This window comes from Oreochromis aureus, linkage group 11, assembly GCF_013358895.1.
Source record: "Oreochromis aureus strain Israel breed Guangdong linkage group 11, ZZ_aureus, whole genome shotgun sequence".
In the NCBI taxonomy this organism is placed as follows: domain Eukaryota; kingdom Metazoa; phylum Chordata; class Actinopteri; order Cichliformes; family Cichlidae; genus Oreochromis; species Oreochromis aureus.
In genome coordinates this window covers 10,761,219-10,786,136 of record NC_052952.1, presented here as the reverse complement: position 1 = coordinate 10,786,136, position 24,918 = coordinate 10,761,219, and the positions used below count along the sequence as shown (strand labels likewise).

Here is a 24,918-nt window from a genome sequence, read left to right as displayed (position 1 = left end):
CAGCGCAGTCCATGTCAAACTGGTGGGAGTCCCATATGAATAATTAACCCAGCACAAGTGGGTAGTGCTAAGTCTAAGTAAAGTTCATCGCAGGAAAGGGGGAAAACAAAGCTGTGTAAGTTGCAGCTCTGTGGATCGATGATTAGTAATGAATGCAGTGTAGTTAATTTTAGAGTTACAAGGGCTTTTGGAGTTTCATTATACTCTCTAATTCACATGGAAATGCCTCTCATAAACATGATTCAGGTGAGTGGGCAGAGAGAGTGGCCTGACAAACAAAACCCCACAGCACTCTGTTCCTGTCTGTGGCAGATAGATGATTTTACAGGCAAGGAAATACATTCATACTCTTACAGTAAGCCGTTAAAATGGCTCTTGTGCATGTCATTATTGAAATGAGATGCCCAGTATGGCACTGCTAATCAAAAGCTGGAGTAATCTTAATAATCTGTTTCACTATCATATCTTAGAAGCACACTCTTTACCCCAGCAGCCACTCTCAATGCCATTCTTTAATGGTTAAGAAGAATCCTAACTTCTGGCAAGCCTTTCCATGTAAGAGTCGCTGGCAATCTAATAAAAACCCCTGAGGTAAGATTCAAACTCTAAGTAGTTCAGAACATAACCTGAAATTGTCAAATGTCCTCAAAGAATCCATATTTACACTACACAGTGTTTGTCTCACATGGATAACAATCTCGCCGTTGCTCGAGGCCACATCTAAAATACACTCCCACTTCCTGTAGGCTTGTCAGATATGATCTGATCTCCTCATAAGCACTCTCTTTTAAAGCTCAGACATATTTGCGTGTGGGAAGAAGTTTTTTTTTTTTTTTTCCTGTAGATAACAACATTTTGTAAACACAGGGTGGGTTTGATTGGAGCTCTGGCTTGTCCCCAGCTTCTGCAACCTTGCCAGGTTTGCCAGAAGGATGTGGGCTTTCCTCCAACCCTGCAAAGGAAACACGACGGACTCATCGGCCAAAATGCAACATGAATGAGTCAACGTGTCAAATCAAAAATCTTGCCCTGATTTTACAGATTTTAAAAAAAAGATATTTATAAAACACAAAAAGTAAAAGACATCTTTGAAAGTGATCACACCTCCTCTAGTATGGATGCATATCACACTGATGGCGCTTTTCCAGAGTCTTTTGAGTTTGATCAGTTTTCAGTTTTACTAGGACACTCGACTCAATTTGGTTCTGATTAAACTGAAGATGAGCTTAATTATAAGCACTGTGTGAACTTCTGGACCAGTAACACTGCAAAAGGTGACTGTTTTGCTTGCATCACACAGTCAGTTTGACATTATTTTGCATATTAGCAGCTGACAGTAAAGTAATGAGTGATGTAGCATTGCAGCATGTCAACCAAGGCACTGAAGACCACGAGCTAGTAAGACTTTTCAGACATTTTCAAATCGATTGCATTTTGCAAGAAAACTCCACAGGGCAGCGTCAAATTTGCACCAGCTGCAGAGTACACAACTCAACTCACAACTAGCTTTTTCTTAGCTGTGTGGTTTTCATTACATACACTACTTTAATAGCACATGATACAGTTTATGTAGAGACCAGTAAATCAAACTGAACGTAATATATGAAGTACGTGTAATTCAATTTTAGCTTTGTCACATATGATGAAAAATGTGAGTTAATAATCCCAATTACACAACTCCACTGGCAGCTGCTTTAACACTGTGTGTGTGTGTTTGTAGGTGCTAAAAGAAAAATATGACTGATTATCATAAATATGCAACACATAAACATACACGATTCGTATTTCATCACCGTGGCAGACCACAGAGAATTGAGGAAATGCTAATGTGTTCGGCAGCTTTCCCATTCAGTACGGGTGCTGATGATTATCCAGCTTTGAGTCCAGTGGGACCTTTACCTGCACGAAAATGACTACAGCAGTATCGTCACGCAAATATCACCAGAGGAAAAAGTAACTCATCTACTGACTAGCTGTGATCACTGGTTTCCTCTGAAGCACAGACAGGGGAGGGAAAAAACAAGATGTCTGGCATTTCAAACAACCTCACAGCCTGCTGTAATTTCCGTTGCAGCCTCTGTATGTGAACACACTGCAAAGTGTTTCAGTCATTGTTTGACACTGGCATCTCGACTTATGCACCCACCCCCAGTTTACTTTCTATTTTTTTTTAAATACTGTTTCCCTATAGAAATAAAACTGGACCTTATTTAACTGCACCTTTGCCCCAAGTTTAATAAATGATGTAGCTCAAGGAGAGGGAAGGAGAGCAAAATATGGATCTGAAACATTTTTAGCCTGTGGGTAAACTTGAAAAAAAAAAAAGTCTTATCTTCAGTAAGCAGAGGTGTAAACAAAGCAAAAATGTCCAGCGCAGTTGGAACTCATCTTGACACAGCCTAACAAAGCAGATGTTTAAGTAGTTTCAGGGAGCTGCTGCTTGGAGGAAAATATTTAGATCAAAACTGGCAGCTTTAACTGTGCAGTAGCCTGCACTTTCCTGCACGTAACCACAAACCAAAAAGCAGCAGATGAACAGGTATGACTGTGGCTCTTCCAACTGCGAGCTGGGATTGAATTGTTTGGGGTGTAGCTGCTCTCCAATTGCCAAGCGCAGTGCAAAAAACAAGGCCGGTGTTCAGGATGCAGGATATAGAGCGGCCTCTCTTGAGGCTGGTGGTTTCAAACTATCGATTAGCACTGTACCAACGCTCTCAGAAAACATTTAAAGGCCAACCGTTCGCTAAAAAGAAAACCCCTTACTCTTCAAATATATATTTATTTCCATAATCCTTCATACAAACATCTTTCTACTTCAAAAAATAAACTGTTGTAACAGGTGAATTAATAAAAGTGCCCAGTCATAGCTGTCAACAGTGTCCACAAAGTAGTCCAAGAGAAGGTAAAGCTGTGTGATGATTGGATATAAAGCAACAGAAGGCAATCCACCAGCTTGAAACACCATAACGTTGAGTAGCAGTCTCTCTCTTCCACTCTGTGGGTTGGTCTCCAACACCTGAGTTGTACAGGAGCAAGCAGCTTGAGCACTCTTGTCAGTCAGGACTAAAAGGACAGTTTTTTGCTCCTCTCTGCAAAGCATTGCTGGATTAGAAAAATAATTAAGGACAGTTAATTTCTAACTTCATTCCCGACTGATTAGATTGCAGGTGAAGCTCCAATGCAAATTGTATCCGCCATAACAAGTTGCTTAACCCGGGGTTGAGACTGTGAAATCTCATTTTCTTATAAAAGGAGGGAGGGATATTTGCCACTGGGGTGTGTTCATTTTTATTTGTTTTCAATGCAAATTAAGGTATGGAAATGCTGCTTTAACCCCGCTGATCTTTGTTAAAGCATTTTAGTTGGAAGTCACAAATTCCTCTTACAGTGGGTGAAAAATATTTTCATGATGCACCATAAACTCCCTCTGAATATGCACATTTGTTGGCACAGTGTACACGTTTACGTGGCCTCATGGGCTAAGCGCTTAAATGGAGCATGGAACATCACCGCGGAACCTCAAATCCTCTCCAGATGACCAGAGCATCCAGTGTCAGTTAACAAAATTCTCCTCTTTGATTTCATGTGTTGTATTCAAATGGTTGGCCAGCTCTTGCATCACGGCACCTTTACCAATCTGATCGTTCCTCCTCTTTTCCATGATTACGTCTTCCAGGCTTTGAAATTCAAGGACGTGACTTTTCTTCTCTGAAAACAGCAGTTTTAACCTGTACGGCTGCTTTCCAATCCTGATCTCCCCTCCGATTTTAAATTCCCGTTTGCCAAAGCGGCACCAGGCTGCAAAACACTCAGAATTTCTCCAGTACAGCTCCCTGTCTCTTGACCCAACGTGGTCCAGCGCGTTGCGCACAATCACCTCTGGCGGGAGCGCGCGGTACCTGTAGAGGCTGTTCACTATCCGGCCTTGTTTACCCTGGCTCACGTCGGTGAGAAAGTTGTTCTTGATTTCAGCCCGGTGCAAATGAACCACCTGGAAGTCCCCGACGTAAACAGCCCAGTGTGGATACTGTCCAGTGGCCACGAACTCCAGCAGGTCTCCCGGTCTGCACTTGTTCAGAAGACTTTCCGCGGAGTGAGTCGCGGCTCCGGTTTTTCTTTCAAAGACGCACTCCTCTCGATAATAGATCGCGCACTCCAGCTCGTCCCGGGGGTCAAAGGGCTTCTCTTCATGGTTTACCTGGTGTTTGTCCGCTGGAAAGTGATCAAAATTCTCGTCCTGGTCGTCGTCGTCGTCGTTGGAAAAAATGTAAGACACGCCAATCCGCGGTCCGTCGTCTTCCGGGTCGAACCCATTTGGGTCCGACGTTGGCACCTCCGCGTAATTTAGATGCGTTAGTTTCTCCACCTGATTCCCCATAAAGGTGAACGGTCAATGGAAGCCGGTTTGAGCCTGACACAGAAACAGGATCCACCTGTTCTTGGCGTCCCCGGGAACTACACGTAAAAAAAAAAGGTCGCAGGGACTAACTAAATCCAAAGCGGCGAAGAAGGGCACCAATAATCCATGTCCAGCAGATTTCCTCCAATTGAACACCAACTGCGTCGATCTATGTTGAAACACAGAAGACGGATGGGTTTAAAATGGGTTGAATTTATATTAAAGGCATTTCTTCAAGTCAAACTGTGACGCTTAGTCCTAACAGGTGTGACCTGACTCACCTGTTGGCTCACAGTTTCCACGTAACAATCCCAACACAACTATTCTTATTGCTGCAGTTTTTACTTTTCCTGTCACCTCAGTGCTGTAGCCTATCACCTACATTGCTCCTGTCGTGTCAGCCTGTCTCAGTTGTAGCTACTCTACACTTACTGATTTTCTTCTTTTTTTAATGTAAGCTCGCGGGGCAGCAGACACTCACCTGCAGGTCAGCTTCTGTCAGCAGCTGCTGTCTCACTCGCTCCTGTTGTCTCATCAGTAAAATAATGAGTAGTTTAGAGTGCGCTGGCACCTGCTCTCCTTCCTGTGCGGTAAGCTGTTGCGCTGTGCTTTGCTCTGCTGTATAGACTGAAGCTTGAACCACTGTGGGCTGTTTCTTTTCTTTTTTTTCTTCTTCTTTGCAGCGAAACTCGCCCAGGATCCAACGACTGCTGGGAGGTGTTGTCATTTAAAGCGACAGTACGCTTTTTATGCCTCATTGCGTGTTCAGTCTTCAGTCAAAATCAGCAGAACATTAGAAATGGAGACGTTAATATTTTAAACTGACGCCGGGATCCCAAAAGCTCTGAAAGAATTTGATAAATGTCGATAATAAAGACCATAACTATGTTAACAGTGCGAATGATGAGAGGGGATTACGCAATAAGTCTTAAGTGGCTGTCCACTAGCAGGTTCTTAAAATGGAATTATATATTATTATATTTGAGGGTAAGAAAAAGTAATGGCGCTAGATTTTTTTGTAGTGGAGTTTTAAATCACAACAAAAGTAACAAAACAGGAAATAACACAAAAGTGTCATCAGAAATTCCCATAACGTGGGAACTTCATGGGAACTGACAGTTTTTCATCCCTACAGACAACTTTGACTTGTTTAACTCAGACATGCTGCAAAACCAAGGTGACGCATTCATATTTTATTAACAGGTTTCTATTTAAATTCAGGTTGTGTCATTGTAGAAAAGCAAAAGCTAACATTATGCAGTCACATCCAAATGGATTTAGTAGAATTGGATGGTTTTTTATGTGTTTACTCAGAGGCCAAAAACAAAACACTGGACTTTGACATCTCACCTGCCAATCTTTTTTTTTTGAGCTCAGTGAGGCTTGGATGTCGAAAAAGTGAAATGCACTTCACCAAGATCAAGTTTCCAAGTAACAGCACAGGAATCCTAATAAAGGAGCACCATTCAGGGAGGATTTACATAAACACGGGAGCCACACAATTGTTTAGGTTTTTCTTCTGCTCCCAGTAGTCTTCAGCAGCCTAATGCTGTACAGAAACTGTTTCACTTTAGAGAAGGTGGTGGATGGGTGGGTGGGTCATGTGGGTAACCTTAGAGAAGGTTGTTTTCTTGCCAAGCCTGTGTGTCAACAGCGCACAGAATCAGGCCACTCCTGGACTTGGGAAGGAAAACAAGAAACTTGTGTCAGAGCAGAATTTTAAAATGCAAGTCTCATTGGAGACCCGTTGTTCTCCACCCCGTCTTTCCAATCAGCTCAAGCGCTGCTCGGGCCAAAACTCGTTCGCCAAGAAGTGATAATATGTTCACTTCCTGCCAAAAGGTAAAAATCCTCCTTGGACAGGCCTTATATCCAGGCTTACAGTGTTTCAGCCATCCATTACACCTACTTCCTGGAGCTTTTTGAAGAGATGAATGTGAATTCCAGATCAAACAAGAACCAGAAATAAGAAAGCATCTGTGAGAAATTGTTTATTTTTCTCAGCACTGTGTCCATACGGTTATTGTGATTCCCGAGGATATTTACGCTTCTACATCCTCACAAAGGAAACAGCTCGACGGCTCCTTCCTGTGATGTGGTGAACGCTGAAGTGTGTTCATGTGTGCACTTTGCTCAAAATAAACTGCGTTTTGTGTGTGTGGGGGAATTACCAGTGACTTCACATGTTGTGTAGTAAACAAGATTAGATTTGCAGAATGGCAATTCAAAATGAAGTAGAGTGGAGAAATGAATGAGTCAACACTAGCCAGTCATTTATTGCCAGTTAATAGCTTCACTGGTGAAATGTTCTTAGTGCTGTTTGACGTACTCGCTGTAGAGAGAGGGCAATTACAGATATTTTTTTTTATTCCTGATGCAAGGCTATTAAAAGATTAGCTTCACCTAGTTTCATCTCAACGCAGCCTTTGTTTGTTTCTTCTTTTGAAACAAAGACCCTTCACAAGGAGCGAGAGCAGGCTTAATCACATAAGTGCATTCCCACTGATGTAAAAGAACTGTTTGTTTATGGCTCATTCACTGAGCCCATTTTTGAAGGATTTTATTTTATCTAAAGTAAAAGATCATCCTTTCTTGGATCTACAGTTGCCATATTGGCCTGCAACCCTAGATGTAGGTGAAGCTGAGAAATTAGAAGAGTCTCAAAACCCTGAAGCACCTTTCTGCACTGACTTTAAGCAAACACTGCCCTCTCGTGGTTCAGTAGATTTACTGCATCAGTTAGACTCTTGAACTAGCCACCACAGACTGTGAAAATACTAAGTATGTAATTATCTTACGATTTATTTACACTCAACGAAAGTTCTCCAGATGAAATACTATAACAAGTCATCCAGATTCAACGGAGCAGCAAATATTACAAGGTACAAATCTGAGTTTTTTAAAAAATGATAATTTTTATATAAAAGCACAGATGGCAATATTAACATTCTGGATTCTCAGTGTACAAAATCATTATAGTAAAAAGTATTTCTTTAACTATTAATTACTTCCATAGAAATGTTCATCATTAAGTCCGGTTGTTCTGCCTCTTGTAGCTCTGGATCCTTCTCCTCAGCATCTGGTCAGGAATGAGGTCAGAATCTTTCACATCTGTGTTTCCACAGCCCACCACGGGACAGCTACGGAGCAGAGACACAGAGAACCTTAACTTGCTTCAGACATTTAAACACACACAAACAGTTGCAGAACAGCTCAAAAAACGCTTTCTGTGCATCAGTTTCATATTAGCTTTGCCCTGTTTATCGTTGAGTAACTGTTAAGTCGTTAAACATCTGCTTAAACTTGCTTTATCATTTCCTGTGCCAGTGCTCGCAGTTTGATTCTGATTGCTTATCAGCAACCGGACTTCCATCTTTTGTGTTCTTATTATAATGTTTGCATTCTAAACTGCGGAGTCCCCTGACGTTACACACGCTGTGATAAACTGGACGACTTGAACGGTGGGAACTTCGAGGCTGCTAAAGCATGGGGAAAGCGATGTCTGATGGAATGTCATTTACTGCAGGTACAACACCATTTCTTCAAGCATAAACCTAATCTCAACAAGGAAAACATACTGCTGCAGTAATTGAGTGCAGTGACCACAGTCAGGGCTCAAGACAATAGGCAAGTTTATTTTACAGCAACACTGCTGCTGGGATTTTATCAGTGTTCCTGCAGGATCAGCCACATTTAATTTGACTCCAACATCAAAGCAGCATAATAAAGGCAATGTAAATTAAGGCAGCCTGCTGATCCCACGCCAGCCTGCAGTGTTATTTACTGCTAGAAAACCTGACTCCACTTTCTAACGGTCCTCAGAGATGCAGTGTCTTACCGGCATTTCTTTTTCTGGCTGTGTCTTGTTTTGATCAGGCTTAGGATTGCTGCTTCATCATAGTGGTGGTTACACTTCTTGTTCTTCACCGGGTTCACCATTTCCACCTAGAACAGAGACACAAAAGAATAAGTTTCAAGTTACCTGTGTTTTGTTGAAAAAGCAGTTTGAACAAGCAAGCAAGCGAGATCAGAATGATGCATTTTGCAGGAACATCATCTTACATTCAGGATTTTGTTTTTTGTTTTTTTCTGCGTAGACACATTTTGGCACCCACCTAAGATGTTTTAGCCTGAGCCAAATGAAAATAATAATAATGGATTGCATTTATATAGCGCTTTTCGAGACCCTCAAAGCGCTTTACAATTCCACTATTCATTCACTCTCACATTCACACACTGGTGGAGGCAAGCTACAGTTGTAGCCACAGCTGCCCTGCGGCAGACTCACAGAAGCGAGGCTGCCATATCGCGCCATCGGCCCCTCTGGCCATCACCAGTAGGTGGTAGGTGAAGTGTCTTGCCCAAGGACACAACGACCAAGACAGACAGAGCTGGGGATCGAACCGGCAACTTTCCGGTTACAAAATGAGCTTCCAAACCCCCTGAACCACGGTCGCCCCCGAAAAACACTAATATTGTAATAATCCTGGGACTGGTGTGAAATTTTGTCATAATTAGCCCAAATTTTTGGGATTGTGACCATGCAAACTCTAATGAGCTCACCCTTTAGTCCAAATGAATGTCTGTGCCTAATCTGAAGGAATACCCCGACACGTAGATGGACACAATGAAAACATAACTCCTCTGGGGCAAAGACAGAGGCATGAAAACACACTGGATTAATCTACCTGTAATCTACAAATCTAATCAGTAATCTACCTGTGTGAGTGGGCAGGTGAAGTTGACTTGACTCTGTGTCACAGCGATGTCCTCATCGAGCTCCTCCATGCTCTCTGCTGACTCCTGGTTAGCTAAAAACAAACAATGCACATGCAGTTTGCTTCCATTTGTCCACTCAGAGTAAAAATGAATCAACTTGATGGTACGTACCACCATCCACCAACGTTTACTGCACACACATGCACACCCAAACTTTATACACAACATCTTTTTTTTTTTTAGTCTGCAAATAAATTTCATATCTACAGTTGTTGTCCTGGCACATCTACAACTACTGAAGAACTCAAAGGCTAACTTGAGCCCAAAGTATTAAAAACTGCTCTCTATATGTGGCCTTTGTAAACTTCTCCATATGATTATGCTATTCAACATATTTATATTTCAGCCTTTAAGCAAGCAGAACTGAATCCTCAAAATGTATCCCTTAACAGGAACATGAAGTAATACTAATTCAGTGAATAATAATGGTGTTCAATGGGCTAAGCCCTCACAGAATACACTGCAATGATCACCTCGGCTCACAAAGTTCATGCTTCAAAGTAAGTTCTCACATTTGGCTCTTTTTTCAGACATTTTCATTTTGAGTCAGCTCGTGAAAATAACATTATACTTAGCATAATGTAGCCTATAATTCCTACAGAGACTCACAAAAGCATGGCACTATATGAGGCCGGCATAGCTGTAATTAGTAAGAGTTAAAAAGCAGAAAATAACAGCCACAGGGTGACAGGGAAACAATCATTCAACGGTAAACAAAGGGAGCTGCGTGTTTTAAAATGAAGCTAATTATCCTAAAAAAGGCACATCCCAAGATCTCTCTGCTCAGCAAGAAGTCCTCCGATAGCACTGCTATTATCAAAGTCCATTAGAAGTCCTGAATGCACTGCGGTGAGTCTAATTCAAGTAAATCTCTCCCGTCTCTCCACAGGCCTTACCTTGTTTGAAAGAGTTTTTGACACTTTCCTTGAAAGCCATTACTTTCTGGTGAGTGTGCAGGTCAGCATCAGAGAGTCGGGCTATTTTCTCTGTGAACTGCTCCTTCACTTTGGCAGACAGGCTGAACATAGCCTCCGGCTGCTGAGTGGTAACCTACAGTGATTGAAATGTGTTATATAATTTGCAATAATCTACATTTGTATTTAATTCAGAAATGCTTCACAAATGCCCGAGGTTTGCGTCTTCTTCTGAACATAGTGTTAAGAGTTTTCCAACTCATCGGCTATGTCACCATGGTGACATATGCTGCACTCTGCACAAGATTATGTTCAGCCATTCCTGACGATGTGATCTAACCTGCTGAGCTGTATGTTAGTAAAGGCAGAATCAGATGCCGCTGAACAATGTGCGTGTGTTGTGGTCCCATTCCCCATTATCACTGAAAATATTTAAGTGCTGAAAAAATGTCACTAAACTGACTTTTATATTGACTTCATTATGAGTTATTATGTTTATAACTGTGTCACATTTAAGAGCTCTAATGTGCAGCTCTCACTTTATGCAGAAATAGCAGCATTAACAATGCAATGATTATTTAAAGACAATAATGACATGTTCCTCTTGAGTCAAGTAGGGATCACCTGATGGGTCTACACTACAAATGGTGCATCAAAACTTTCTATACAATGAACAAAGTTTAAGCACACTGTTGAAATATCCGTTATCTCTGTCGCCTAATGCAAGGAAACCTTCAGGCTGCTCTCACCTCAGCTGTGACTTGTTGCACCACATCAACAAAGTAGTTAATCTCCCTGTCCAGCTTGGCACACTCCAGAATCATGGCCTCCATCTCTTTGATGCCCGGGTTCATCTCATCATCTTTAACATAAAAGCACACCAAAGAAGTATTCACTTAAGCAGTCACACCATAACACACACACGCACACAAACAGCTAGCAGCTCTTTGGGAATCACCTTCTTTGTGCAAAAATCCTATGTAATGTCTGTCCAATTGTGTTATCTCTTGCATTCTTCATAGATTCAACTAAAAAAAAAAAAATGTTACTAGCCGCCTGTCGCAAAAACACAAAGTGCCTAATGATACAACTTAAAATCAGTTCTTTGCTAAGTTATTTAATATATGTAGACATGCCACTGGGTTCCTTGAGGTAGGTGCCTTCTGTTTTTTAATATTAAAGTGATTCATAGGTCCGTGTTCAATGGCTTAACAAAGAATGAAAAACATTCCTAAAAAATGGTCAATAAAAAAGCAGTCAATGTCCAAGGAAAATCCTTGCAACATTTCCAGAAAGCCCAAAGAACTACTGCACAAGACTATTTTGAAAACATTACGAAGGTCTGGCTCCTTTTTAGCCAATGATGGGTAGCCCAAGTCTTTTGCAAAGTACTTTAAATGTACGCTCCAAAATTAGTTATAACCCTTAAAAACAAATCTAAAGCACCCAAAAACATTAATTATTCGCTTACCAGATATATTTTAACGTTTATAAATAATGTAGAGATTATAGATGGAGTTGGTGAGCTTTATATTGAGAAAATCTTTAATATTTACCATGAGCTTCCGCCAGGTCCATAGCCACGTCTGTCACAATGTCCATACCTGTCCCGATATCAGCCTGACAGGATTTCAGACTCGACAGAGTTCCGTGAACAGCGCTCAGAGACATTGTGAAAGCTACCTTTATTACTTTGGGACTACAAACCAGAGCTAAATTTAATGTGCTATTAACGATAACGTTAGCCTAGCTTGCTAACAGGTATCTAGTTCTGCCGGCAAAATGACCGACACCTACATGAACGTCAAGTACAATCTGTTTCAGTAATGCTTTTAGTATAAAAATAACAAGCGAAACGTAAATAAACTATAGAAACTGTGGATGCTATACAAACGCACACAAATCACCCGCTAAAACGGAGCCACAACAGAAGCTAACTTCTAACTTCCGGGTATGGTTTTTCAAAGTAAAAGCTTTAACAAAATATGTTTAAACGGAAGGAAAACAAAACTGCTTTTTTAATAGAAAGAAACGTATTTATTAATCCATTTCATTTATAAATGGCACAGAATCTTAGTACATAAAGTTGTAAGAGTGATTTATTTGCATTTTAATGTTCTTTTAATTTACAATCTGTAAGTGCAAGACACTGATAGCACAATGAAATGTAAGTAAACAAATCAAAAGGCCCCACATTTGACATATCACTGTAGAATAGGCACAGTGAATAATAATAAAATAGTATTAATACCTGTGGTCACGCTTGCTGGAGCACTTAAACCTAACAAATCAGTTGTTAATTATTAGTAACACCTGTGCAGTCACTACATTGAGACAAAATGTCTGCAGTGGAAAAACATTCGGCAAAAAACCCGAATGTTTAAATGAAAATCTTCATCCATATCTTCACAGTATTGTCCTGAACTCATCAAAAATATAACTGGGCACATGAGCTTCCGCCACCTTAAAAACACAGAAAACACAAGGAAATACATGTTACTGTTACACAAATATAGTAGAGTACAGATGCAAAAAATAGTATTTTAAAATCTGTTCCCATAGCTGATGGGTATTAAATCTGGCTGTCCAATAATAATGCTCCTAAGCATATTGATGTTTCAACATTTCAGCTCTACTACTACCCCTGGGTACTGTCAACTTTGTCAACTCTTATCATTTACAACCACTTAAAATATTTTCAAACACTAATACAAATAATATAGGGAAAGTTGCACCTACCTTACGTGACAGTTTTGTGTACTTCACGTAGTCTTCAAGGAACATCAGAGCTCCCACCACATCAGAAGGCATGTCAGGGATTTTCTGACTATAACAGGATCAAACGGAAGCTTTAATATGATTTCATGAGGCTATAACCAGATACATTTTATGTCCGGTAACACGATCCGCAATCATCACCAAGGAAACCTACCACACAGAATATTTGATTTCGAATCTTATTTTAGAAATCTTTCTGAAGTTGTGAAGTCTGTTTTGCTACCTTGTGCACTGCTCCATGATTGAGCGGATGAATTGACCAATGAGAGCCAGGAACTGTTGTGTGTATCTGGAGTGGAACTGCTTGAGCAGGGTGAGCAAGCCGAGCACCAGTGGAGGCCAGTCGACCGGGTCTGTTGCTTTCCTGCAGGTCATTCCTACCATAAGACAAAACATCAAATTAAAACCACATTCAGAGACATTCAGGGACTGTGCGTTAGCAGAAAAATGTGGGGAAAAACAAATCCATAATATTTAATGCCGCTTTCTGAAAAATAATAAAGTCTGCTGCAACTGAAGTAAGTGAAGAGGCGGCAAGGACTGACCCATTGTACTCAAAACTGTGTAACCTGATCTCTGATCAACTTCAAACAAAAAACTAATGGGGGAAAAAATCACCTTGGTTTTTGTTGTACTGAAGTTTAGGCAGCTGAGCAATAATAAAGAGGAAGTTGATGATGGGGAAGTACGGGAGGCGCTTTGTAGTGATGTAGATCTGTGTGAAGCATAAGTAGAACAAAAAGAGTCTGAACACGAACATCTGCTAATGTATAGCCAAAGAAAGCAAAAAACAGCTTGCATTTGTGGTCGTCATTGAAAAGACTCATTTCGATTCAGGTGAAATCAGAACAAGACTAACTGATTATGTGGGAAGAGATGCCCCTTCTGTTCAAACCTTGTTGAGAGGATTGTGAATGCCAGCAGCCTCCAGGTAGGCAGTGATATCGTACAAAAGAGTGTTGTCCTCTTTAGGATAAGGCAGGGATGGGTCCTGGTAATGGGCCTCAATGTCTGCCAGCAGAGACCTGGCAAGAACATAATCAGAGTGAGCATAAAAGAACAGTGTGAGACTAAAACAGACATGATGCAATTAGCAGAAGCATCCATCACAAAAGTCATTAACACAGAGTAGCACTTGGGGGTAAGTAATGGAAACACATAAACAACGACTCAGTGGCATTATGGCAAGAATATACAGACTTGTTGAGGTTTTCCAGTGCAGCCGCCAGGTGTTTGGAGTCAAACTTGCAAGAGTAGTTAAGCTCATTAGCGATCTGCTGTCTGAGAATCTGCATCTGACCAACCTTCAATAAACATATGCATTCAAAATTATTTTATTATTATTTTATTATTTTCATCAGAAAATTGTGACAATTTTTTACTTTTATTTTCTATTCATTAACATGAGAACATGGAGCAGTACCTTCATGATGGCTTCCTGATATGTACCCCAGATCTTCTGGGATTTGGCCACAGCACTGCTGTAGACTTTGCTGGCATTTGCTACAGCAACAAAAACAATAATGAGATCTGTACAAGAAAAGGCAGGTTATAGATTCTCTAAGTGAATACCTACCCACAATGCCTTGAACTGGACTGACGGCACCTTGCAATGTTCTGAAGACCTCCACCACAGCTTTGTCCTTCAGGATGGTCTTCTGAAGTATTGTCAGGAAGTTCTGATGAGACAAACACACACATCACTACAATCTGGGAGCCATACCACATGCACTAAAGACACTGCCAAGATTGACATGATTTCAGGGTTTTATCTTTGTTGACCTGAATGGCATCTTTTTTGGGGGGTGGGGTGCAATTTTGGGGGGATACTGAGGTAAATATTGGGGTAAATACCTGAAGTTCCTTGACAATCATGAAGCAGAGCAGGCGGTCCAGTCCGTTAAGGCCAAATGTACCCAGGGTGTTCTGGATCTCAGAGAACAATCTGTTGTTAGTCACCTCCTGGTGGCTCTTCAGGTCATACCAGGTGTTCATCTGGTCAATGTAACATGTCAACCTATAGGAAGAACCAGTGTATTCCACCATCAGTAAACTGCATAACCAAAGATTTTTTTTCTCCTCCATCCTCAGATATAAACTCAGTTATTCTGCTAATTTCACTAACTCTTATTTCACTTCCACTGTTATGTCCGATGAGACATACTTGGGATCAGTGATTCGGAGGATTTCTCTGCAGAGACGACCGATGAAGGTGGCAGACTCATCCACAGAGGGAAACTTGGGAATAGGAATGTGGGTGGACTGGTGCACACTCTGCCAGTCCTGGATCTGAAGAGAAGCAAGAAACAAGCCAATCAGCCAACTGCTATTACTGAGAAACAGCCAAACAACTAGAACACTTCTTATCTATCAGTCAGGGACAAACTGCTCTCAGTGCACTACTCAGGGAAAAGGAGAAAGCGTGTTAAGTTTGACCTTGGTTCTGAGAAAACTGTTGCACTCCTGTTCCACATTATAGTTGACGATGCGGGACACTTCCTCCTGCCAGATTTTAAGGCCATAAATGCTGACGTAGTCCTGGATGTATTCAAACGACCTGTAGAAGCCATCCATGGTGGCGCCCATCTCCTTCAACTTGGGCATCAGTTCACTGGGCTGAAAGAGTTGAGTATTTTTTCTCTTTTATTTTATTTTACTGCTGTTAATCCTTCAATATCATTGGGAAACTTAACATGGAAACTGGTCAACATACAGAATATATATTACAAACTTTAACTGAAGATTAAAAATCCATAATATACAGCAGGTGTAGTGTCTCACCTTTGCCTTTGGATTGAAGATTAAGCCTCTGTGCAATGCATAAGCCACCCTCTTCACCAGCTCCTTCCTGATGCCATCCTCCAGAAGCTGCTTAGGATCCACCTTAAACATCACAGTGTGTTAATAAAGCAAACCTGTACTGCACCAAATCCCTCAGCAGGATTGTTTTAATCTTCTGAAAGACAGAAATCTTTGTTCTCAAATTTCAGAAACCTTAATCACTGTATTTACCTTGATAATCCCAACGAGAGTAGTCTTCATCATTAAAATGCCCTCAGTGAAAATAGATATGTCATGAGTTAGTTTTGCCACCTGCAAAGACACAGAACAGAACGATGTTTAGGCATGCAAAAATATAATATATATATGAATAATATTGATGTCAATCATTGATATAAAAGCCAATGTTTTGATTGATTTTCAGTTTAAAAAACAAAAAAAGTTCCACTCTACAATGATCTTATTTTAATTTCAAGGCACTGGACTGCAATTCCAAATATGACTGAAAAAAAAATTAAAAAGTAACTTCAGTACTTCACACTCTAATTAATCCAATTCAACTAAGTCTGCTGGCACAATCTGTTTCCATATCACGCTTCCTTTTCCAATTTGTATTTCACATCAAAAGCTGTGAGCAGATTGAAAAATGTTAGCATGATTGCCTCCGACTCCCATACAGCTGATGAGGCGAGATCAAAACAGAACAAAATGAGCTCTCTTATCTATTTTTTTTATTATTTTATTTTATACAACATCTGAAGATATTTTTTCCCTTTTCTTTACGTCAGTGACATTCTGAACATAACTCAAGGGGAAGGAGACAGTTTCATACACAATAGTTTGTCTCACTTCATAGCGAGCCGTCAGTTGGGCGTAGTCCTTTAGCTTGTCCTTATCCAGCCGTGTGGGCACCTCCATAATGTCGTGGATCTGAAGCTTGATTATTTTGGCTAGCGAAGTGAACATGCTCTCTGGGATAATTTGCAGCACCTGGAAGCAAGACGATTTTTTAAAAAAAGGACTGTTTATTGTATATCCATTAGGTCAAGGATCTCAAGTATAGCCAGAAGGAAAAAATCTTCCAGCATAAAGTTATAGCTCAGAAGTTGCCACAACGTCAAGGTACAGATGCACTAAGCACTTCTTATTGGGTACATTTGCCAAACAGATTGTTTCTCAAAAATTCATCATTCCTGCAGCTGCTACAGCACTGATACTGAAAAACGGTTTGCAGCACGCAGAGCTCATTTGTTAAAATTATGAGACTACACACTAAGAGAATATTAGACCAAAACATTTCAAAGCAGAAGCTTTTGTAAGAGGAAAGAGAAGCAGAAAAAAAATGACATCATACACTACCTTTCTCACATAGGACACCAACTCTCCAGAGTAGAACTGAGAAACACTCAGCAGGTCAGCACTGTTGGCCTGGTTGATACGCAGCAATGGAAGATCCAATGCAGATGCCAGCTGGTCTCACACACACACACACACACACACATTTTGTGTTTTAATCAGTCCAGGTGTTACACGCTGAGCAGGCTGCAAAAAAGTGACACGAATTTCCGAATTTTTTGGATGCATACTTGTGTAATGTAGACATTTTAGCGGAAAATTCGTCCGTAAAAAATACACAGAACAAAAAATGAAGTCGACAGAAATCATAAGGAAGCTCCTGATGTTTCTAAACAAGAAAAGGAAGAAACTGAGGGTTTTTTAGGCAAAAAAGTATTAATTTTTTAATTTGTTTACTCAGCACGGGTGCATGTTTAGAGCAACTTCACACTCGCTGACAAATGCAGTGGCTTGATTAGTCAGATTTGTTTATTTGGATCTAAAAAATCTCAAAAGTTCAGCTTGATTCGAAAAAATTAATGTTGCAAATTCATTCAGCAAAGTTACGTGATCGGTGTAAACAGCTGCATTAAGAATAGGCGAGTCCAAAAACGACTGTGTATATGTTGGACGTGTAAATTTGTTCATGAAATGCTACCACAGTGAATCTGCAATACTCATACATTTCGCAAGACATTTATCTGTGATGCATGAAGATATTGGTGCAACTGAAGGGGGAAAGTAGCTCTAATATGCTAAATAATGAGTGCAACTACAATGAGTCATGAAGTAGTGAATCTGTTAAGTCGAACTGTTTGATAAAAACACTGTTTAGCACCAAGTCGACAGTCATATTGCAAGAGGAAGCAGTGGGATGTATTGTAATCGACATATTTTGTCCCACTCCTAGACATAAATAGACCCTCACCTTCAGAAATGTAGCTCTCAGTTTGGTAACCATGGATGGGTTGACTCTGATGCTCTCCTGCATAATGGATGTAAAGCTGTAAAATAAAGCATAAGTCAGGAAAAAAAGATGAATTCATCAAAACAGACAAACCAAAAACACAAGTGAAATAAATCAAAGCCAAAACACTTGCAGTGTTCTGTGGTGGTTTTGTGATGGTTTGCAATATAGAAAGGTAAGCAGAATGAGTTGCTGCTGTTTTGCACACCAAGTGAAGTGCACAGTGACTGTGTTCCACTAAGATTCACTAACCTGATGACAAAATTAAGAGATACTGTGTCTATATATGACACTAGTTAAACTAACTACTTTACTCTGGCCTTATTTTGTTTATTAAGTAAACAAATAAGTAAATACCTGTCAATAATCTGCCACGCATAGGACAGATCTCCAACTATTTGCATGGTAATAAGCACTTCTTCTTTGATATTGATTGTGCGGATCATCTGGTGCAGGAACTTCCTGGTGTCAGCCAAGAACTGACAAACTTGCAGGTTGGACTCCAGCTGGTGGAACTCCTGGACCTGAAGTCCAAAAGGAGAAGGTTTTATAGGCACAGACTGACAGCTTTCCTTTCAATATTTTTTAAAATAGTAATAATAATTTTGTATTGGTATTGATTACATTTCTTGCAATTATCAGCAGCTTTATATAAACATGTTCCAAGCTTTGCTGCCAAATTCTATTAGTTCCAGTTCAGTATTTTTAATATATGTTGGCAGGACAGAGCAGAAAATGATGGCATTGCAATCCACTGAGCCAACACAATATTCCTATTACATAATCCTCTGTCTTTCTATTTACATGCATTTAATAGCAGTAACAAAAAAAAATCATCTCTTAATTTTTCCACCATTCTGAAACATTGTACTTGGATTTGCTTGTTTTCTATGCATGAAGTTAAGGCAATCAAAACATAGTATTAGCACCATTGTTACTTTACACTGTGCTAATCCAAAAATATAAAGCCATGCTGAAATATAATTATCATGCTCACCTCTACAAGAGCCTGTATCAGCTGGACTGTCTTCCTCCCAGCAGCCGTGGAGTCCTCATAGTTCAAAGACTCAATCTGCTTTGAGATTTCCCTGAACCAGGCCTGTAAGTTCTCTGCAAAGCACAGTAAAAGTGTGTCGTTGAAGCAGATACAAAATGTTACCAAAGTATTTCACAAGTGGCAGTTACGCTCGAGGTAAGTATGACAGATGTAAATTTAATCCGCCGCTCCCTGCGTGTGTACCTTTAATGCATTTTTTCCATCTTGTTTCCCTTCCTCAACATTTTCCTCTGAACGCCTTCAAGCTTAAAATCTTTTAAGATTTCATGTCCCAACACTGAAATAATCCAAGCTGCATGGCTGAGGCTCCCATAGTCAGAACTTCTTTTTCACGCTGTGTGCAATTCTTCACCTTATCCAGCCTCACAGTGTAACTCACCATTTTTCTCCACCCTGGTAAGAGGTTTGACACCAGAGAAGACTTCAGCCAGCTCAGTCATTCTCTCTGATCCCTCCTTCTTGTAGCTCTCCCATTTGATCTGCTTCTCTGACAGCATCTGCTTGAACATCTGGAAGAGGAATAGCGCAGATGCTAAGCTGATGAGGAAGGATTAGTCAGATGAGATGCGTAATTAGAACATTACATTTGTGTCCCCTCCAAATGACACACTGGCTAGCCATATGCTACCTGACAGTAGGCTAACAGGCAACCAGGCGGACACACCTAACGAGGACTACAGCTGGACAGATCACTTTGAAATCATAAAGGAACTCATTTTCCATTTTTACTCTTAAAAAAAGAGAAAAGATCACTTTAAAGAAATGCTACACTTTTGTCTTTAACATTTTTCACTTTTTTCCCTGTCATCATTTATATTATGTAACACTGATGAAAGACTCTCACCTCTTTGAGTGTGAACTCAAACTGAGCTGTGTCGAGCAGCAGCTGGAAAAGGATCTTAGGCTTGTACTTGGAGTCATTAAGTACTTGGTCTTTGATCTGACGCAGGCGCTTGTTGTTTGGGTCATAGGCTATGAGACAGAGGATGACTGATCACAAATCAATACACTATTTTCATCAACACCACCCTTATAAGTGTAAGGCTTATAACGTAACTTATAACTTATAAGTTACTGCTCCCATAGGAGCGAAGTGGCAGCCAGGTGCTGCTAAATCAAATGCACTTGATTAACTGATCAAGTGTCAGCACCTCTATAAAAGCTGACGTTTTGGCAATTCACCCTACAGGTCAGACTGTGGAATGCTCAGAGGAAGTTAAAAATAACTAAATGGTTAGTTTGGTGTGTGTATTTTCCGAATAACTGAAAAAGAAAAGAATCGAGGTGCTGCGATGGCCCAGTGAAGGTCCAGACCTCGACCTGATAGAAATGCTGTGGCATTTAAAAGAGATATGCTCTGAACTGAAGCAACACTGTAAAGAAGAGTGGGCCAAAAAGTCCTCCACAGTGTCATACAGAAAAAATTACTTCAAGTTGTTGCTGTTAAAAGTTGTTTTACAAGCTGAATTATGGGGTTTACTTTGTTTTTCACAGGACTGTAAATGCAACACAAGTGCTTACACCAATGCAAATGAGGAAAAAAGAAACCGCAGTATCTCACCTGACTCTGCAGAGTGCAACATCAGCCAGCGAATAGCAACATTGCAGTCTCTCAGACAGTTGAGCAGTTTTGGGATGTTGTCCAAGATAATTTCCTCCCTGAGGAAACCTTCCTTTAGCAGCTGCTGCACCTGAGGCCTCAGGCTTTCCATGCTGGCTGCATACCGAGTAGCCTACACGTTTGGTGAAAAAAAACATGGCTCTTGAATACAGTGCACCATCTTTCATTCGGGGTAGTCAATTATTCATACATTCACTCCCACTAGTGGTCATTAGTAAGAATGGCCTGGTCTGCTGCAGGTGATTAAGTTACTAAATGTGTGATTGTGTGTGTGTGTGTGCTCCTGTGTGTGTGTGTGTGTGTGTGTGTGTGAGAGAGAGAGAAAGGACTTTTTAATGACTCTTACAGCGTGCAGCTCTACAGGCATCCCCATATTTTAAATGAGCTTTCCTGGAAAAGTTTATGAATGCCTTCCTGAAATTTGTTTCTGTTTACATTCTGTGCACACCAATTGGGTGTGTTACAAATTCTGTGGACACTGTCATCACTACCCGCACACAACAGATAAGCACACTGCAGGACTGTAAATGAAAGAATCGGAGGTCTCTCTGACATTGAAGCTAATGTATTTTTTAATACCTGCTCTTTGATGTTAGCAGAGTCCAGGGTGTAGTTGAGCGCAGTCTTGGCAGCTTTGTATGGTTCCCAGGCTTCCACCAGGTTCACTGTGATCCCCATGTAAATACTGATAACCTGCAGAGAGAGGGAGAGCATTTACACTTCAGAAAAATATGCTCAACATAAAAAAAAACTGAGCCAAAACATGGCACACATTTAAAAATAAATGACATAACATTTTATAAAGATGTTTATATTCAGATCTACTGCAAATGGAAAAGACCTAACAAGTGCCTCACCCAATTATCAGGAAAGTATTTGTCCACTATCTCCCGCATCTTTGCCTGCTGGGTGTGCAGTATGGAGGGGCTGAAGAAGAGGCAGACGTAGAGCATGGCCGCCTGGTTAGCCAGTGCTGTGCTGCGATGTTCTGGTAGAGGATACGCAGAAACCTGGAGGAGAGGAGGAAAACATCTTAAAAATGTGTAATGAGGGAAACATGGTGGGACAAGATCTGTTATTTAGTTTAACCACAAAGAGATTTTGGACCAAATGTTTCTCACTTGGTTGTAGATGTCGTCCGAGCGCAGCCTCCCAATGACCATGCTAGTAAAAGTGGCACTGATGGGAACTCTCTGGAAGTAGCTCTCCGGGTAGTTGGCAGGTCGTTTGGCTCCAGGCTGGCTGGAGTAGCCGGTGCTACGCAGGAGCTTACAGATGTCATCCAGGTTGGAGTCACCCGAAGAACGGGCAGCACTGAAGAAAAAAACTTGTTTTTCCAAATAGAAGAATGCATTTTTGGTGCCAGTATAACCCCCCCAAAAAGTAATAATATAAAGAAGAAGAATTATTAATAGCCGTGAAATACTACTGGAATGCTATTCATGGGTAAACAGCATCCCTCTGTGTGTAGTGTACACTTTTGTGTCAGCTTAAACTGACATAGGAGTTAACCTTTTGGTGAGTCAAGTAAGTGACTCACCCTCACTGGAAGCAAGCTCACTGGCTAACAGGTGATTGGAGTGCACTGAGCAAGTGAGTCACAAAGAGAGTGTCATGTGGATGTGTGGGGATGTGAGTCACAAGCGCACCTGTATCTATAATAGGAAACCAGCATCCTCTCTCTGACTTCTCCTTCAATTTTTTGGTCAATAACCAGCAGCATGACTCCATACAGGTAGAGAGCTTCACACTGGGAGAAGAGAAAAAATGACCAATCAGTTCCTGGAGTGCCGTTTCGTTTCGTTTTGATGTGTTGTTTTGAGGGTTAAGCATGCACATTCATCTGACACGGGCGACTAATTCTAACCAATTCAGGAACAGATATTTAAAGATGTAAGCCTGCATGTAATGCAGACTTGTTTTGTAATGTTACAAAATTAAAATGAATTTGCATTTGTGTTACTTACTAGGAGCTGTTTCCCATCCTCATTTAGAAGCACAGTCTCCAAGGTCTGCTGAATATAAACACCCTCATGTAGGTCATCTAAATATCTTAAGAGAGGTAAAAAATAGCTCATCGACATCTTTTAAAACAGGGCTTTTTAGCATGTGGTTAAACAGAAAACAGTGTTCCTCACGGTCAAGCACTGTGGTTTTAGTTTCTATTTGATTAAGACATGCTGAAATCCCAAACCCATTGAAATAATTCCATCTCATTATACCTGTTAAGATCCACTATGTACTTGTGGACGCTCTCAAAAGCCAGATAGAACCTTGACAGAATCTCAATGTTGTTCTCTCTAAACTCTTCGTCCAAGTCCTGAAGCTCCGGTTTGGCTTCTAGCTTTCCTTCATAATACTCAGGACCCTGAAGAAGAAGCAACATTGTGTGACAATGCAAAGCAAATCCAAACGATGTCAAAAGACAGCTGAAACTAAAGCAATAATACTGCTTTTATTATCTTTTGCTCTTTAGGAAGACTTACAGCTGAACGTCAAAACCATTAGGGATTATGTATTTATCCCAGTCACATCAACTGAATATCTCATTGTGCTGACTACTGCAAAACTGAGTATCCTTTGTGTGTGTAGTTTCCTCAAATACAGACTTGGATAAGCTCTTGCAGCTTTCTCAGTACAAACACGGTAAACTTTACACCACAGACTAATTGGAGATCATTTATGTGAATTTCAGGAGCAGGACTACATCTCATGCACTCCCCTTACTAAAAATAAAGTAAGTCAAAAAGTAAAGCCAAAGTAAAGTCAAAATAAGTAAAAAAGTAAAGTAAGTCAAATACATTACTGAATATAAAGTTTTACATACAAAGCTGACAATGTTCACAAATAGTCAATGTGTCCCCCGGACACATGGCATATATCCATACAATCTCTGGAGTCACTGCAGCCACTACTGTGCGCTACCTACCGGCAACCCTGTGAAACTCCCCTCTTTCTACCAGTACATGTTTTGTTAGCGGTGAACGGCTGCAGAATTAAAATACACTTTACAATCAGATTATCCTCTTTCATACATTTTCTGATCATGCCTGGCCCAAGAGCTAATGCCAATCCGCTCTGAGGCTTTCCCAAATTCATGTTTACTCCACCTACCGCCTACTTGAAATCCTGCCAAATCTCAATGAGGAAGTGGTCCCAGCTAATGAAAGGATCTTTTGAATTCCTGATGTAGTTCATACCTTGAAGTAGCTAAAGTCACAGATAATGTCTCCGTATTTCTGCTGGTCACTTTTGTCCTTGAGTCTAAAAACTGCAGGGATGAAGTCAGAGAGGCGTAGGAGCTCAGCAATGATGGCATTTCCTCTGGAAACTATCCTGAGGATAGCCTGGCCGCACAGGTTGTTGTCTGCCAGGAAGTCCACCATAATGGATACAGGAGGACGAGGAGGAGGAAGAAGATGGTGTAATAAGCTTTATTGCAGCAAATACTGTAGTTACACCTGAAAGACAAAGGGAAAGTGAAAAAAGTGAACTTAAAACAAAATGCAGGCTCTGAGGCCTTTCTGAAGCTGCAGGACATTTGTCGCACAGACAACAGAAAGAGCTTATTACAATCTATTGGCATCATTATTACAACAATAATGCACTGCGACGAGGAAATGTTATTATCATTTGTAAGCATCATTTTCTCACATCTCAATCTTGACGTGTCTGCGTTTGTAAAATCTAAAAACCTTTGGGTTTTCCAATGTTCCTGTTTCTTAGAGACAGACCAAAAACAGAACCGAGGTTAGTATATGATTGTGTATTACCTCTAACTATTAGTTATCACTGAGCTAACGTTAGCATGTAGCCTACCTGCTAACTACTTTCATTAAATCTTACGCTGAAGATGACATACGAGCGCGTGCACAGGTCCAAACATCACGTGAGTGTTTAGCCATTTACATTTCGATGTCTGAGTCGAAAGTGTACCGTTTAAAAACCCCAACACTGCTGGAGAAAGGTACTTACCTCCTTGCAGCTCCTCTTCCCTGTTTACTTCCTCATGACCAGCCACATGACTTTGCTGCTGGTTGTGTTTGATTCTGTTCACCCACTGCCCGGAGTCGAGCGGGAACAACTTTGTCAAACGCTTTGACCTCCACTACATGGTGATAGGCTGATGTATTATTGCTTGTTTTATTATCGAAACATACCATGGTATAAACGTTCCTGAATTAATAACAAGCAATAAGAAGGGCAGCTAAGATTAACTGAAGCCGGTCCTTTGAAGTCAAATCAGGCAGATCCCTTATGTGTGCATATTTCCGCTAGGTGGCGACA

The 24,918-nt window shown here is 40.7% G+C and overlaps 3 protein-coding genes across 3 annotated transcripts; all 3 read right to left on the bottom strand.

The window, feature by feature from the left end:
* Window positions 1-2,759: 2,759 nt before the first annotated feature.
* lratd2b (LRAT domain containing 2b) lies at window positions 2,760-5,100 on the bottom strand. The gene is made up of 2 exons (XM_031742718.2): window positions 4,881-5,100; window positions 2,760-4,568 (listed from the first exon to the last, which is right to left on the bottom strand). The coding sequence occupies exon 2, from the start codon at window positions 4,376-4,378 to the stop codon at window positions 3,554-3,556; it is 825 nt and encodes a 274-aa protein (XP_031598578.1). The 5' UTR covers window positions 4,379-4,568; window positions 4,881-5,100; the 3' UTR covers window positions 2,760-3,553.
* Window positions 5,101-6,651: 1,551 nt separating this feature from the next.
* Window positions 6,652-12,055, bottom strand: nsmce2 (NSE2 (MMS21) homolog, SMC5-SMC6 complex SUMO ligase). Its single transcript, XM_031742670.2, has 6 exons — window positions 11,649-12,055; window positions 10,842-10,954; window positions 10,075-10,228; window positions 9,119-9,210; window positions 8,238-8,344; window positions 6,652-7,539 (listed from the first exon to the last, which is right to left on the bottom strand). Exons 1-6 carry the CDS (start codon window positions 11,761-11,763, stop codon window positions 7,428-7,430), a joined length of 693 nt encoding a protein of 230 aa, XP_031598530.1. The 5' UTR covers window positions 11,764-12,055; the 3' UTR covers window positions 6,652-7,427.
* A 51-nt stretch (window positions 12,056-12,106) lies between these two features.
* On the bottom strand, window positions 12,107-24,767 carry washc5 (WASH complex subunit 5). Its single transcript, XM_031742707.2, has 29 exons — window positions 24,607-24,767; window positions 23,832-24,092; window positions 22,854-22,999; window positions 22,599-22,683; window positions 22,281-22,381; window positions 21,753-21,945; window positions 21,489-21,641; window positions 21,211-21,324; window positions 20,572-20,743; window positions 19,855-19,982; window positions 19,390-19,519; window positions 18,951-19,063; window positions 18,311-18,477; window positions 17,915-17,990; window positions 17,011-17,121; window positions 16,501-16,641; window positions 15,883-15,963; window positions 15,652-15,753; window positions 15,307-15,486; window positions 15,035-15,159; window positions 14,725-14,887; window positions 14,447-14,549; window positions 14,294-14,373; window positions 14,071-14,174; window positions 13,766-13,895; window positions 13,489-13,585; window positions 13,094-13,247; window positions 12,832-12,919; window positions 12,107-12,555 (listed from the first exon to the last, which is right to left on the bottom strand). The coding sequence occupies exons 2-29, from the start codon at window positions 24,015-24,017 to the stop codon at window positions 12,499-12,501; spliced, it is 3,480 nt and encodes a 1,159-aa protein (XP_031598567.1). The 5' UTR covers window positions 24,018-24,092; window positions 24,607-24,767; the 3' UTR covers window positions 12,107-12,498.
* Between the last annotated feature and the right edge of the window lie 151 nt (window positions 24,768-24,918).

Bases quoted from the DNA above. Each gene is read 5' to 3' on its own strand.
- washc5 (XM_031742707.2), bottom strand. From the start codon at position 24,017: ATGGTGGACTTCCTGGCAGACAACAACCTGTGCGGCCAGGCTATCCTC. The intron at 21,642-21,752 runs GTGAGAAACATT...CCTCTCCTCCAG, and splicing joins CGGACGACATCTACAACCAA to GTTTCTGCGTATCCTCTACC. The intron at 12,920-13,093 runs GTAGCAAAACAG...ATCCTGTTATAG, and splicing joins ATCATGGAGCAGTGCACAAG to TCAGAAAATCCCTGACATGC.
- lratd2b (XM_031742718.2), bottom strand. From the start codon at position 4,378: ATGGGGAATCAGGTGGAGAAACTAACGCATCTAAATTACGCGGAGGTG.
- nsmce2 (XM_031742670.2), bottom strand. From the start codon at position 11,763: ATGTCTCTGAGCGCTGTTCACGGAACTCTGTCGAGTCTGAAATCCTGT. The intron at 10,955-11,648 runs GTAAATATTAAA...TTTATGTTAAAG, and splicing joins GGACCTGGCGGAAGCTCATG to ATGATGAGATGAACCCGGGC. The intron at 9,211-10,074 runs GTAAGGCCTGTG...GTTTGTTTTTAG, and splicing joins CAAAAACTCTTTCAAACAAG to CTAACCAGGAGTCAGCAGAG.